Source organism: Mangifera indica, chromosome 1 (genome assembly GCF_011075055.1).
Source record: "Mangifera indica cultivar Alphonso chromosome 1, CATAS_Mindica_2.1, whole genome shotgun sequence".
Lineage (NCBI taxonomy): Eukaryota > Viridiplantae > Streptophyta > Magnoliopsida > Sapindales > Anacardiaceae > Mangifera > Mangifera indica.
The window spans coordinates 19837163-19854256 of NC_058137.1; the positions used below are offsets into that span (position 1 = coordinate 19837163).

General features: G+C 31.2%; 1 protein-coding gene across 12 annotated transcripts; it reads right to left on the reverse strand.

Moving 5' to 3' along the window:
- Positions 1-529: 529 nt before the first annotated feature.
- LOC123229243 (E3 ubiquitin-protein ligase FANCL) lies at positions 530-5717 on the reverse strand. Of its 12 annotated transcripts, XR_006504840.1 has the most exons (13): positions 5518-5717; positions 5346-5417; positions 5118-5188; positions 4088-4166; positions 3939-4013; positions 3683-3797; positions 3523-3580; positions 3367-3438; positions 2767-2893; positions 2560-2683; positions 1627-1772; positions 1266-1342; positions 530-1223 (listed from the first exon to the last, which is right to left on the reverse strand). XR_006504840.1 is itself a non-coding variant. In XM_044654969.1 (12 exons), the coding sequence occupies exons 1-11, from the start codon at positions 5518-5520 to the stop codon at positions 1329-1331; spliced, it is 810 nt and encodes a 269-aa protein (XP_044510904.1). In that variant the 5' UTR covers positions 5521-5717; the 3' UTR covers positions 530-787; positions 1284-1328. The 12 variants fall into 12 exon arrangements, 6 of the variants coding, with proteins under 6 accessions (XP_044510904.1, XP_044510869.1, XP_044510857.1 ...); XM_044654969.1 differs by lacking the exon at positions 1627-1772 and having other exon boundaries at positions 530-787; positions 1284-1342; XM_044654934.1 differs by lacking the exon at positions 1627-1772 and having other exon boundaries at positions 530-787; positions 1284-1342; positions 2763-2893.
- Positions 5718-17094: the final 11377 nt, after the last annotated feature.

Consider the following 17094-nt stretch of genomic DNA (forward strand, 5'->3'; position numbering starts at 1 on the left):
TGACCTGAATAACAATAATAAATTACGATAAACTAGATCCTCACTTTGAGCTTGGGCTTATTACTCTTTTTAATTTATTTAATTTATCAATTAATAAAATATTTGACTTATTATAATATTTTATTATTTAAATAATTTATCTTTCATTATTGTTATTATCAAATTTATAATCCTAACTATAATTCGATTTTATTCAATTTAATGCTAAGAATGATTTGGCTTGAAACCATAAATTTGCCAAAGCCTTTAAAAAAAAAAAGAAAAATCTGCCAACCTTACCTTTCTTTTTTTTTTTTTTAATATTTATTGCTTGTGAGCATGGCTCTAGGTTCTTATTAATTGCCCACCTTATTTAAAATTATTAATTTTATTTAGGTCGATATCCAACATTTCATTGGAATCTTATACTCAATCATAATAAATATTATAATTAAATTATATGTGCAATTTTTATACATAAAAAAGAATATATTATTATGTGATTATTCATTCTTTTTAATATCATATCAAAACCTATGAAAGAGATATCGAAAGAAAATTCTAACAAGCTCACTCCTGTTAGCCTCAATTACTTACAAATACGACAAATGTTACAACCTCTGAAATTGAAAATATAATTACCACCAGAGACATCAAAGTAATAAGTGGTTGATTAAACGCGATTAGCAAGAGGTTTGATTACAGACCCCCAACCCTAATTCTTTGACTTGAGGCACATTTAGAAGCAAGGGGACCATCTTGTGAAAGCTTTGGCGAGCCATATGTTTGTCATCACTAACATCTTCTCCTTTTTTAAATATATATCCACCAAGCATTAAAATACCAACAAGATTGATAAAAATAAAATAAAATTTTAATCCACAATTTTTACAGGATTGGTCTTTAAACTTCATAGATTCCTCCGATATTATACATTTTAAAGAAGAAACCCTGACTGTGATTTATAGAAAATCTATGACAACATGTCAACAAAGATTTACTATCATTTATAAGACTCTCTAGAAGATTTCTCACCAATGTTGAAACTCGTGGGGTTTGTTTTCTTTACCACACCCCGATTAGCATTTCCCAAATTTTAATTTTCCTTAAAATAACTTAAATGACTGAAAAATATAAGTAATAGCAAAAAGTGCGAGCTACAAACAACCACAGTGTCCCAACCGAACAGTCACATTGGAAAATTTCAAAGCAGATCACATGCGGCCAAATATATATATATATATATATATATATATATATATATATATATATATATATATATGCATCAGCAGGAAATCACTTACAAATCATGGAGTTGTAGTAATCCATATCTCTTTGGCAGGTCCCTATCACATGCAGAAACCTATAATCAAGACACCAGGCCAACGGATAAGATTATAAACAAAAGTTATGGACAGAAAGGGACACATCATAGTTATATCATAGGTCCCAGTTAATGAAACAGTAGAGTGCTATGAGTAGGCAAACTATGTGCATGCATTATTAATGTCATTGACATCAATTTTTAAATCTTTAAAAAGACAAGTTCTTTGCAGCTGCATTTGCATAAGAGGTTTGAAAATCCACATAATTACACTATTTAATATATTTAATTTAATAATTGCAATTTGTGACTGAGGAACTTGCTGCTTGTCTTCAACCGATAAGGGCAAGAAACAGGATTCATCTTTGATGAGAATGAAATGATGTTGAATTATGATTTTGGATTGTCGATTTTTACAGCAACTGGGTCTGAACAGTATGGACAATTGCCAAACAGAACATCATATGACCTGCAACACAAGCATCGACTCAAAGATAAAACAAGCAACCAAGATGGAAGGACTAGAGCATCTAAGATATCTGCAATTAATATCACATGTGATACATTATTACCCGGATATTCACTTCACCCACCGATACACACTAAAACATTTACTTCATCCAAAGTAATCTTGTAGACAAATTGTCGTAATGACTGAGTCATGATAATTATGGGTATGTGCTCGGAAGCAACACAAGCATAATGTGTAGCCATAGGAAAAAGCACTGATGAGGTCAGATTTAAAACTACAATGGGATTAGACTAAGTTTACCCATGCTATGATCTCAGAGCATTGTAAGAAAGAAAAACTTATCCATTGGCCAAATATACAAATCCTAACAAACTTTACATGAGAAGTTAAATCAATTGTCTTGCTGATTGGAAGGTGCACAATTCCATTATAGATTGAAATTCAATCTGTAATGGAAAAATTGCACCTTCCAATCCACTAGAAGACGATTAATTTAACTTCTCATGTAAAGTTGCAAGAACTAAGGGAAATTCGACTGTGGCTTCTGCATGTTTGCATAAGCAAATTCTAGATAACACAGAAACAAAAAAACAAGGAACACTAATATGGTTTATGGCAGAACAGCGAGAAATTTCACAATCTCAACTTACCATTTTTGTTGTCATACACACAAGTGAAAATATATGTTGTTCTCCTTTATGTACCAAATGAAAAGCTTCGAATCCTAGTATCCTATGAAAAGATACATAAGAAAAACCCTAAAAGGTTGGAAAACTCAACATACCGCCGTGTTGTTGTAATGGAGCGCAACCAGTCTGCAAGACAGACAGAATGAAAAGCCCTACTGCAACTGGTGTTATCACATTTATAATCAGTTCCACTTCCACTCTTAGGTCCCAGCTCATCATCTACAAAAACATTACAATGTCAAGGATCACTAATGTAGTATACACTTGTAAACATCTAATCATAGGTATGACGCAATACCAACAGGTAGATATTGAGCATAGCAAATCCCACATTCCACATGCTGATCACCATTCTGGTAATCTGGGGGTCTAGGCAGTTCAGCATCTAAAAGATTTGCAACATTTTCCAGAAATGGCTTGTCCTTGTTCCTTTAAATAAATGTATAAACCATATCAATCATTTATAAAACATTGGCAGATCAAGGAAAAATATTTTCAGAAAAAAAGAAAATAAATTGGGGTAGGAAAGAAATTATTGGCTCATGCAAGAGACCCAATAGTAATATAAACACATGCCCAATGTATTTTGGGGAAGGAGAAAATGCAGAGAGGTGTTTCCGCTTTTTCTTTTTACCAACATCCAAAAAGCTTCAAAAGATTACATCACTAAAACAATACCCAATCTATTTCAGTTCTCCTAATCTTTTAATCTCAATCTTCTTGGAAAACTTCAAGATATTATTTAAACATAGCTGGACTATTGAAAAAACGAAAGATAATTAAGAACTTGCAGAGAAGCAAAGTACTTCCTATAAAGGGATGCTCCTATGGTAGCAAATGTATTACTTTCTACTTAACCAGTATCCATAAAAATCTGTCTGAAGAAGAGAATGAAAGCTCACCATCTCTTGCTGTTTCTTTGCCAGGTTTTCCTTGAGGAATTCAAGGCTTGACCAGAACCCATAAAGCGACATCTAAGGAAAGTTAAAAAATAATTACTAAATGAAAAGCAAAAGTTAGGAACGCAGGGGAGTATGTAGTTGGTGATGAAGACTTACTCAGGCAAAGACTTAGGATCATTGGGATGTATACGCAACATGATGAAGCAATCATTACCTGAAGTTGGAAGGCAAGAATTATAAACCCAAATGAGTTAGAATGATAACAGACTAAATCGAGAACTGAGCTATAAATTCAAGCATACACAACAAATGTTACCCAAATTAATTTGTCGACAAGTATTAGCATGAGAAAGCTGGTTCAAGTTGACAACCCAAAGAGATTTATCAATCTCATCCAAAATAGACCAAATTTCCTGAAGTTTCTCCAGATGCTAGGTAAAAAAGAATGATCAGCACTTTTTAGTAAAATAACTCACATGGATGGCATATTGATGAGACATATAGCGCCCTCAATCAGTAATTAGTAGCATGTATAGGAAATGAAATTAATTCTAAGATATCTTAACAATTACCTCTCGGAACTGCAGCAGCAAATCTTTCAATCTTGAATTTTTGGACCATTTCAAATTAAATACACATGGCACATCCTGAGGAAGGGGTTCAAAAGGCATAAGAACTGCAATGGAAAAATTGAAAGATACAAAAATAATATGATACCAACCACTGAAATCGAAGGTGGGCTTTTGGGATAGCTTTTATCCAATTGAATTTCCATATGGTGCACTCTCCCCTTTTTATCTCTAGCAATCGCAATGACAAGGAAATAATGGCACAAAACAGTAATACAAACAATTGACATGGAAACTGCCACCAACATAGCAGTAGGTTGCAACACACTATCATAGAACTTTGAGAGATACATCTATTATCTTTTGCAGCATTAAATAAATATTGTACAGCAGAAAGATAACTGCAAGTTCATTTATGCCAATCATGTTTAAGACTCAACATCTTCCATTTGCAAGTCCAAAGAAATGCATGTGTACATTACTCTACATATCCTACATGGAATAGAAGATTATGTAAACAGTGAAAAGTAACTAATAGTAAGACAGATCAGCATAAAGAAAAACAGCTTCCCTTTAAAATACACCAAAAAACTCAAGAAATTATAACTTTTAACATACCATGTAATGCATAAATTTGGATGTAAAACACATATTAGATACCTAGTTTATAACTGGTGTTCTACAAGTTCTATGCAAAAATATTTGGAATTTTTATCATTTTCCTTAGTTGCAAGTCAACAAATTTAGGTTCCACACACCACACCACACCACCCCCACACCCCCCCCCCCCCCTCCCCTCTCTCTCTTTAACTTTGGCATGCTAATAACAAAATATTCAGGGAACAAACAGCCATGGTCATTGTTCCAGAAGAAAAGCTGTAGTGCAATACACTAACACACAAAATTATTCTGAAAAATGTTATCCCAAAACTAAGTCATAAAAGAAGCATGCTTAATTACTTAGTCTCACCCAATTTCAAGAATCTAGATCATTGCAAAATCAAGCCAAGGTGTTTTTCTAAAGAGACATTTTAAGAGATCTTTTTCCTTAAATTCCAAAAGAAACACTAAAGTGATTCTCTGGAGTTCATTTCTTTTTTTTTTTTTCAATCTCAACAAACACATTTACTTATTTCCACAAAAATGATTATAACAGAAAGGATTGAAGCAAAAGAATCTTACAAAACACGAAAGCTAAGAAACTTTAGGTCTTCACTCAGCCTCACCAGATGCTCCCACCCAACCTCTTCTATCTGTAGTGCAAAATAAAAATAAACTAATTGACATCAATTCATGCCAAAAATCCTTGAAATTCGGCACCATTACTTGCACAATGAATTAAAAATTGCATACATATAAAATCTTTTATTTGTTTTAAGAGTAAAACGGAGTAATGACGGTTAAAGTCACCTCTGAGTATACCGCGCGACTAAATTCCGAGGAATTGGCCAAAGCTCTGAATCTGTTCTGTTCAATACATTCCTGAAAGTAAAATGAAGGCACAAAAACAGAAAGCATTGAGCGACCTAAACAAAAAAATTTAAACCAATGCAAAGCAAGCATGTATAACATTAGAGCGTACCATTTGATTTGAGGAAATGAAGTCAGAAATTAACAGGGCGGACGAATGTTTTTCATATTGAAAGATACCCCGGTCAACAATCGCTGCCAAAATCTCAGTCTCACGCAGCCACGCTAGAATGGCAAGTGGGTCGGATTTGAAAGATGGTCTCACTTGCTCGGCCCATGAAAAAGTAATTTCGGCTGAACCTTGTGGATTTATTTTTGAGGGTAACAATTTAGGAGTAATATTTTAGCCCCCACCCTTTTATTATCAGAACCCTTATTATCGTTTTTGTTTTTGTTGTTCTTGTTGTTTTTTTTTTTTTTTTTTTGGAGAGGTTAACATTTTCTCACCCAAGGTTTTACTTAAAAATACCTTTTTTACGTTTTGAATACATAAATCACACTTTTTTATTTAAAATAATAAGGATTTGAAAAAACTAAAAAAAATTTCTTTTACTGGTCATATCCAACATTCTCTAATCATGTTGTTCTCAATCCCATCAATTTAGTCAAAATTTCTACAATTTCAATTCTTGTAACTTATTAAGCTTGAACCCACCAGCTATAACATTATAAATCTTAAACCCACCAGAAAGCTACCAACAAACACATTTTTTTACAACATTTATCAAAGCTAGATTAAAGTTGTTTTTGGCGATAGAGAGTATGGAGATAGCAAAGATGATTGTGGTTGAATCCACTAGAAAGTTGCCAACAAACACGATTTGTTAACAATCTAGCCAAGTTTAATAAAAGTTTTTGTTGATGGTGGAGGGGATGAAGATAACAAAGACAATTGTGGTCGTGATGAGGGCAGTGGTGATGATTATAGTGGTGGCGAAGATGAAGATGATGGAGGTGGAGATACTGATGAAGAAAGTGGTGGAGTGATGAAGAATGTGGTGAAATTGATGATTTGTCATCACCCAATTTCAACAAATGAGTATTCGAATATTTAAGATCTTCCTACAATGTGTCGACACATGCTCATTTCACATTTTCATTACTAATTTACTTTTTAGTGATGGCTTAGGTTGTGTAAATAGCACTAGTTTGAAGCATGTGAATGGCGTGATTTTAATTCTTATAACACACTAATCTTGAACCCCTAAAAAGTTGGTAAGAAACAAGGGCTAACATTATCTAGTCAAGCTAAGTTGTCACAAATAGAAGAGAGGATGGGAATGGCAAAGATCATAATAGTTCAACCCACTGAAGGTTTTCAATAAACATAGTTTTTTGGTGGTGTTTGGCCAAGCTAGATCAAAGTTGTTATTGATAGTGGAAAGAATGAATACGACAAAGATGATTGTGGTCGTGAATCTCGTGATAGAGAAGGTAATGATGATGATTATGGCAATGAAGATGCATAAAGGTGATGAAGGTGGAGATGTTGATAAAGAAAGTGGTGGTGATGATAAATATAAAGGTGGTGATGAAGACAACAATAGAGAAGGTAGTGAAAAATCAAAATTTTTTTCCCATTGGGGTTATGATGAGGAAGAGCGAAAATGAGAACAAAAGAAAGAAAAGAAGAAAAAAGAGAATGAGAAGGAAGAATAATGGATAATTAGGTAATTATAGTGTTTGCAAATAAATTTTTGTTAACTAGTTTGATTTTGGGTTTAAAAAAGGTGTTATTTATAATATCAAAAGTGGAAAAATGTTTTTGAGTCAAACTTTTGGTGGGAAAATTTTATTTGCTCATTTTCATTTTAATAAAACATAAATTTTAAGTTTACTGTTACTTTTTGTTTTTTATAGTTTTCTTTTATGCTTTCTTTAAGCAACATTTAAAACTCATAATTTATCTTTTTGCATTGCTTTTAAAAAATTATAATAATCACTTTTCACTTCTCCATGGAATTTTTTTGTTTTGTAAAATTCATATATAATTTTTTAAATTCTCATCTTTCTCTTCTCTGTACAATGATTCACTTAAAGATTGGTTGTTATTCTTAAACTTGCAGATATGAACTAATATAATTTTAAAAAAATTAAACTTTCGATTTAGCATCACTTATGGCAAAATTTCTTGAAATGATTGGAGTTCTTTTAGGAACATATGACTTTGTACTTTACACCTATTGGTTGATGGATGAAGTGCAAAAAATATACAAAACCTATTTGATACTTAATAAGATAAAAAGGTCTTGATTTAAATTATTATATTACCACTAACTATTTCACTTTTGTAAATTATCGTATTACCCCTAAAGAAGGTCGTTGCCAATCTAGCTAGATCCGACAATTAGAATCACATCAGAAACTTTTGATCTCATCATATCTCATCTCATTTAATGTGATTCAATGATTGAAATTACATCCAAGGTGTGATCTATTATATCGCACCCTATGTAATGCGATTTTAGCCAAGTCACACTTTTACAATGTAAATTAAACTAATTTGTTTGAGTAAGTGCTCTAAAGTTAATCATCTTACATTATTTATGTAATTTCATCCAAACATTGTATCGTATTTTATTATTAATAAAATTGGTATTTATTCATCTATTGGTGCATATATATTTATGTATGTATGATAAATGTTATTATATTGGCTCTTAATCATGAGACCCCTTAGAGTACATATGGTGATCTAGAAATTTCCATAGCTTAAGTTTTATTATGATCAAAGGCATAAATAATATGATAAAGTTATCATACTATTGAATGATGTATCGAAAGATAACAACGTATCTCACGTATTGAGGTTACTGGTGTCAACTTAATATAACACATAGGTATATGTTGACTGCATATCTATCGGAAACCTATCAAGAGGATTTCACATAAATGGTAACCCTAATATCTATAAATAGATCCTCTAATAAATGTTGGTGCATATAATCCTTAAACTTGGGATCACCAGAATGTTCATGCACTAATTGGTCTAGTTTGACATTAGCCTAACATATCCTTTTTTGAAGATTTATCAAAAAGATAGTTTTTAGTTATATCAAGAAGTGTAATAAGTAGGGGTGTTCAAAAATTTTCAATAACCGAACCAAAATAGTAACTGAACTGGTATTCGAACCGAAAAATAGGTTACCCATAAAATCGGTTCGGTTACCGGGTCAAAATATTACAAAAACCGAAAATTCGATTTGGTTTTCGGTTTACTCAAATTAAAAAATCGGTTAACCGATAACCGGTTCAATTTTCAAATTTAAAAAATAATAAAAAATTTATCCTAAGAATTGAAACTTACCCTTTTTTATTAACATAAAATGTCAAAAGTTTATTTACAGAAAAAAGTTTTTATCTTTTCCTTTACTTCCGGCCTTTTCTGTAATTTTTCCTTCTTTGTCTATCTCCAGCCACCTAGCCAGCTAGTGTGCAGAATTGTTGCAATTGCAGAGCTATCCAAGAAGCAAGCAACCAAGGCTCAACACGTCTCATCTCCTTTTCTCTTCTTTTTCATTTTCTCTTCTTCATTCTTGCTTGCATTGCAACAATCTTCACTGCCATATTTTTTTCTCTTCTCTATTCTTGCAGCATATTTTTATCATTGATTTTGGGCTTGCAAAAAGATATTGAAACCCACCACAAACCACCACAGCTCTTAAAGGTGAGTATTCAATTGTAAAGTTCTTATTAAAAGCATGAAAATTTGGTTTTCTTAGATTATTGCCTATATGTTTATGTAGATTTATATCTACTGGGATGAGATTTGTTAGTAACTCTGGCCTATGACTCATAAGAGTATCTATTGGGTTTGTGATTTGTTAGTGACTGAAAATTGATTGATTAGGGTTCTTGTGTTGTTTTGTTTTCTTTTATGGTAGTATATGGACATGTCTTGTTATGAGAGATGTTCCCAATTTTCAGTTAGTTTTCCAGGCAAATTTATAATTGATGATGAAAAATTGCACCATCAGTGGTTTAAAACTAATTAATTTCCAATTCTATCTATTCTCATTGGCTTCTATATAATTAATAATATAATATATATTTCTACCATCATTTATTGAGAATAGTAGTTGGTTAAATAGTTTGTGGGCATAAAACTTGATTGAGAGCTCGTTGAATTTGTTATTCACGATCACTATATTAACATAAAAGAACAGTGTCAGTGATGCTAAACACATGCATGGACTAAGAATAGTCACATAAAGGACCAACTGAGTGAGTAAGCGAGGCAAGGCTTAGAATCTCCTCTATATAAAGCCTTTGTGGCCTAAAATATTTATCATGAGTAGCATACTTATTATTCCTTCTCACCAATCGTCAAGATGTGGAGTGAAATACATATAATGCCTAATTAATCACTGTTTTTAAAAAACTCTTTCAAAATAATTATGTGAACACCAAGATGTGCAATAAAAATGAGTTGATTTTGTAAATAGTGAAAGATATTTAAGTTATTCTGTTACTAGCAGAAAATGAGGGGTTTATGTAGCTCCTTCAATTTTTGCAAACGTGATATCATCAGAATTTGGATTATTTTGTTTTTCTTTAACCCACAGTTCATACTTTTTTTAAATGCTTTTGTTAGCTTTTCTATCTACTGGGATGAGATTTGTTAGTTGTTTGATGATTGATTAGGGTTAATGATTGAGTGATTATTAATGTCTATTAACATAATAATTGAGTGATTTGTTAGTTCTAGTTTTTCTTTAACCCACAGTTCATATGTTTGATGATTGAGTGATTATTAATGCCTATTAACATAATAATTTATTATTATTATAGATGTCGTCCATCGGTGATAACAGTGGGAATTCTATAGCTCCATTACCAACTAAAGACCTCAAACGTGTAAGTTCTATAAAAACTAGGAAAAATGCTTCTGATATGTGGGATCATTTTACAAAAAATGATTGTGAAAATAAAGATGATGTTACAACTTCATGTAATTATTGTGGGGTTATCCTTGCATGTCCTAGCAAAAGTGGTACTAGTTCTTTACACAATTATTTAAGTAGATGTAAAAAATATCCTTTGAATGTGGAGGAAAAGAGACAAAAGATTTTAATATTTCAAAAACACACACATGATCTCTCAAGTGGTGTTGAGGCTACATCCACACATCCTTCACTTTACTCTTGGAAGTTTGATCAAGATTTAATTAGACATGCTATAGCAAAAATGATCATTAGAGATGAGTTACCTTTTAGGTTTGTGGAGCGAGAAGGGTTTCGTGAAATGATGAGTGTGGCAAAACCAAGATTTCAAGTTCCCTCACGTATTACTGTGGCTAGAGATTGTTTTAAAATTTTTGTTGAGGAGAAAGAGAAGTTGAAGAATTTCTTTGTTAAGTTCCCTCATAGAGTTTGTCTCACAACTGATACATGGACATCTTGTCAGAACCTCAATTACATGTGTCTTACAGCTTATTTTATTGATGAGGATTGGAAACTAAACAAAAAAATTCTAAATTTTTGTCCTATTTCGAGTCATAAAGGTTTAACTATTGGCAAGGCAATTGAGAGTTGTTTGCTTCAATGGAAAATTTCTAAGATACTCACCATAACTATTGATAATGCAAGCTCTAATGATACAAGACTAAATTATCTTAAACAAAGGTTAGAACGTTGGAATAGTAGTGTATTGAATGGTGACTATCTTCATATGAGATGTTGTGCGCATATATTGAGTCTAACTATAAAAGAAGGGTTAAAATATATGGATGACTCTATTTTTAGAATTCGTTCCGCCGTAAGGTATGTAAGGTCTTCTCCAATGAGATTGAAAAAGTTTAAAGATTGTGTAGAACAAGAAAAAATTGAAAGTAAAGGTTTGTTGGCTCTTGATGTTGAAACAAGATAGAACTCAACTTATTTGATGTTGGATGTGGCTATAAAATTTCAGAGAGCATTTGACTTGTTAGAGCTTCAAGATAGTAAGTATCGAGCGGAGCTTAATGGGGATAAGTATAAGGGTGTTCCTACGCCTACTGATTGGGAATATGCCCGTTATTTGTTGCCTTTTCTAAAAATTTTTTATGATGCAACTCTACGTGTGTCTGGTTCTCTTTATGTTACAGGTAATGCATATATGAGAGAAATATATGGCATTGGGTTGAAGATTTCGACATGGTGTAAAAACAGTGATCATAAATTATGTCAAATGGCTAAAAAGATGAAGGGAAAACATGACAAATATTGGGGGAATATTGATAATATTAACCTAATGTTATTCATTGCAGTGGTATTGGATCCTAGGTACAAGTTAGAGTATGTGAATTGGGTTATTAATCATTCATATGATGTTGTTGATGTTGATAAGTTGAAAACAAAAGTAAAAGAGACTTTGTATGTTTTATATGAAGAATACAATTTGCTTAATATTTCTCATGGTATGCAATCAACTGAGGAATCTCAAGGTATGAGCAATGTTGATATTGGTGATGTAAATCTTGATCCTGAAGATTTCATGATGGTTATGTATAATGAAGAAAAGGTTGGACAACAAGCTATGCAACCTAAATCTGAGTTGGATAAATATCTAGCCGAAGACATTGATGATGATAGAGACAAGAAGTTTGATATCTTGAATTGATGGAAAATGAACTCACCAAGATATCAAATTCTCTCTTTGGTAGCACGAGATGTTTTGGCTATGCCTGTTTCAACTGTTGCATCTGAGTCAGCTTTTAGTACTGGGGGTCGTGTATTAGATCCGTTTCGTAGCTCTCTTACTCCTAAGATGGTAGAGGCTCTTATTTGTGCACAAGATTGGATCTGAGGATCACGTGAACCATTTATAATTGAAGAAAGCTTGCAAGAGATAGCAAACATTGAATCAGGTAAAAAGTAAAATTATTCACAAACATGCATATATAATTTGTAAATTGTTTATGATACATGTTGTAAATATTATGATTGATTGTGATTTAAAAATAGTTATATTAAATGATATAATCATGAAATGAGTTATTTATATCTTATGTATTATTTGTTTTTTTATTTTTTGAAGAATTTTCACCCTCGCTAATGGAAACTACCACTATTCATTTGAAGGATGATTGATACAATCTCTCTAGTCTCAATGCCATTTTGTCATCTCTGTGGTGAGTTATTCAATTCAATCTCATACTTTAGTCTCAAGTTTTTATTTCTCTATTTATTTTTTATTTTGTGTGTTGTTCATTTAGTTACATAGTTATGGTTTAAAAAATTTATTAACTATATGTTCAACATCTTGATATGTGAAATGAATGATATTGAATTTATATTTAGGTGTAAGAGAGTTTTCTAATGCTAGTTTTTTTTAACTTATTTTCTTGATTCATTAATTATCTACAGGTTGAAGATATTGACGTAAAGTGCAAAAAAAATATGTTACCGATCTACACTTCTTCCATTTCCTAATTTATACTCATTTTGTAAATTAATTTAATACTCAATTGAATCATATTTGTATGTATTTATATTAAATATGGATCATTTAAAATTTACTTAACTTTAGTGTTTAGTGAAAGCTAAAATTAGAAAAGAAAACAATTTATATTAAAAACTTAATTGAAATATTAATTGTTAAAATTCGGTTCAAAATTGGGTAACCGAAAATCTGGATCGGTTATCCAATAATTTTGGTTCGGTTATAAATCGATTAATGTAAAAAACAGTTCGGTTTCGGTTCGTAATTTTTATAAAATCGAAAATTTGGTTCGGTTTACAAAACCCCTTAACTGGTTCGGTTAACCGATTTTGTTCACCCCTAGTAATAAGACTACGATAGATCAACAAATGATTTATCACTCTAGATTATAGAGAAATATATCTCATTATATTATTTAACAAATAACTACAATCAATTAAATTTGTAATCATAATGGGGATTAAAGTTGATGCCCGAATCTAATATTACTTGGTTGTTGTCTCGAAAGTCAAGTGAACTGAGATAGACATTATTTTTGTGTCTCAACTTTGATGAGATATCAAAATGATAAAAATGATTTGATTGCACATTAATCATACCATTAAAAGGTTAAATTAATTAACACTAATTCTCTATTTATTAGGTAATCATGATATCTTACTAGAGAGTGTTCATGGTCCATGAATAAAGAGATAAATAATTGTAAATTAATCACGATTTTATTCATTACTAATTTATTAAAGAATCTATGGGTCACACATTATAAGAGATATTTTGGTTATGAATCAAAAGTTAAGGTCTAATGCACAAAGATTAAATCACTTTGGGTCATCCCGAAAGGAATAAATATTGGATACATCGGTGGGCCCAATTAATTGATTTTAAAGGTTTAGACCCAAAGTGCAAATGCCTACTATTAAATGGTGGAGTATAAATAAAAAGAATTAAGGTTATAAGATGTCTCATATAAATAGAGATATTTCATAAGCCTAATAACCCTAGCCGAATTTATCAAGAGGAGAAAAAAATTTTCTCTCCTTATTACTCATTGTTATTTATGGCTCGCAAGTATATGAGTTAATCAAGTAATATAAAAAATGTCAATCTTATAGGAATTAATTGTCAAGTACTAGTTTATTTTGTAATTTAAATTAGCTAAAGAACTAAAATGTTGATCAAGGGTAATTGCATTAAAATGCAAACTAATTAGTCAAAATTGATGAAAATAAATAAGCACCTAACAAAATTAAAGTAAAATACTATTATAAAGACATTTAGGGTTTACGATTTCCCTATCAATTATTAAATAATTACTAGCGAATCTGATTAAGATTAATAATAAAATAAATTGTTGATGGTTGATTATTCTATTTTACTCAATTCCTCTCTCAAGATTAATTAGGTGTATTAAGATGAAAAGTTTACATACTTTCGTGATATGATGTTAATCAAAACATATTAATTTTTATGATAATCATTTACCCATAAAAATTTAATATTTATCTCTAAATAAAATATTGGGTTTAACAAATACATGAACTAATTGAGTATATATTTCTCAACATCACACTTCAATCTACAAACAAACATAATATTAGGCCCTAACAACAAACAAGAGGTTAAAAACACAAAAACTAAATCAAACATTTTTTATCAATGATCAATAATCAAAACCCATTATATATTTTTTTAAAATTAATAGATTCATCATAAACCCTAGTAAAAGAAGTTAGCTATTCATGACAGTCATGTTCAAACTACAAAATAAAGTTGAAAAGAGAGATATTTTGTAACCTCTCCTAACCATTGGGTGTGTTACAGAAAAACGGCATGAGTTCCCCTATTTTAGAGGGTCCGGGGAATATTTTTCTCTTTTTTCATTATGCCCTGTAACACTCCCAATTTGTAATTCACACAAACCAGTCCTACCAATTGACTGGATTTTTATCAACTTAACCACAATTAGTAAAATAAATACATAATAATAACAATTATAAAAATTATCACCCACAGAAACTTTATAACCAATTTTCAAAACTAGTCATACATATATATATATTACATATACATCAAAACACATATATATATTAATAAAAATATGGTGCCTTCCTCCCTTAGCCTCATGTCTCATTAGTGCTCCCCGGGAATCTTTGCTGCATTTCTTTACCTGTAAAATATTAAATTAAACGGAGTGAGCGACTATGGCTCAGTAAGAAAATCATACTAAACACTTAAAGTATTTCATACCAGTATTAATCTTTTATAATTTTTTCCATACTCAGCGTGTCTGAACTATTTACAACAAAATAATTGACACAGAACACGCATTTAACACATATCATAATTCTTTTCTTTCACACATTTATTCATTTCCTTATTATACAGATATGAATCACTCATTATGATTTATGCATGTATGAGTGTCATGACATTTCTATTTTCTGTTCGTACATCTTTCTTAACTCTTTATCAGCCACACAGGCTTGTATGCATAATTCTAATGCAAATGACTTTCATAAAATATTTACTAATTTGTTTCTCTCTCTTTCTCATTGATCGATCTAGACTACATATGATAGTACTTGCAGTCACCATACCAAGTATAATTCTCTCTTACACGCATTTTTTTTTTCTTTGCTGTCCACACAGTACAGCTAATATTTTTCTTTGCTGTCCACACAGTACAGCTAATATTTTTTTTTGCTGTCCACACAGTACAGCTGATATTTTTCTTTTGTTGTCCACACAGTACAGCTGGTTGTCCACACAGTACAACCGATTATTTTATTTGCTGTCCACACAGTACAGCTGGTTGTCCACACAGTACAACCGATTATTTTATTTGCTGTCCACACAGTACAGCTGGTTGTCCACACAGTACAACCGATTATTTTATTTGCTGTCCACACAGTACAGCTGGCGTGTAAGGGTTTTAAGTATGTTTTTCTGCTTTCCTGTATCATATGAGTCATTATGAAAGCATGCATGACTTAGAAAATATTTTTCCTCTTTCTTTATTTATTTTTTTTTCTAAATCATGCATATGTTATGATTCCTCATCTATGCATATATATCCATATTATGAAATATGCGCATTTGTTATTTTCCCTTATTCTTTTCATTCCTTCTCAAACATCATGTTATTTTCTCATGCATTTATATATAAATATATATCATGTCTCAAATTAATTTCAATTATACAATATAGGCTTAATATAAGGGTTATTTCACATAACATGCACATAATTAAACAACATTAACCTATATCGCATAAAATGACATTTTTGCCCTTATGACCAAAATTACCTTTTTACCCTTATGGCCAAAAATTACATCCTGAATCATAATGAATTTCTTTATCCTTTTAAGCATAAATCACCTTAATTCTAATACCTTACATACTGATATAAGTAAAGGTTATTTAAATAACCTAACTCAAATTTACTTTAAGTATGTAAAGTATGAAATTCTTACCTTTTCTTTGCCAAATAGGTGATTTAAGCTTATTCACCTTCTTTTCTTCTTCTTGGCAACCTTAATCAACCAAAAATATAATCATCCATCAAACTCTCAAATTTCACATATCTTAAAAATTAAATTTCTTACCTTAGAACTGACCAGAATTGACAGATCTACACTTTTTATAACTGGGGCCTCTGGAAATTAGGTGATTTAGCTAGGTTTTTGGACGAATTTTGGTTAAGAGAAAAACTTTAGCTTAATTTCATGGAGTTCTCGGCAATAAGAAAGAAGATGAATAGATTATATAATTTATAAGCCTTTTGGACCATTTTGCCCTTAACCTTTTCCATAAATTACTATTTTATCCTTAGTCAATTACCAAAAACCCTTAGCACCACCATATAATTTCAAGTGTGCCCTTCAATTTTAATTCCCACTTTATCTCTTGAATCTTTGTAAAATGACCATTTTACCCCCTTTGAAAAATATTGCTCATTTAGTAGTTTTCTATGATTCTTTTGCAATTTCTTTACACAACAAGTTATAAAATCAATTCTAGGGGTAATTTTGGAAGTGGAGTTTACTGACACACCTGAATTCGGATGTTACATTTCTTCCCCCCTTAAAAGAATTTCGTCCTCGAAATTTAAACAAATAAGTTGGGAAATCTCTCTCTCATTTGCTGCTCAACCTCTCATGTGGCTTCTTCTACCTTATGATTCTTCCATAATACTTTCACTAATGGAATTGTCTTATTTCGGAGCTCTTTTATTTTTCTGTCCAGTATCTGCACCGGTTGCTCCTC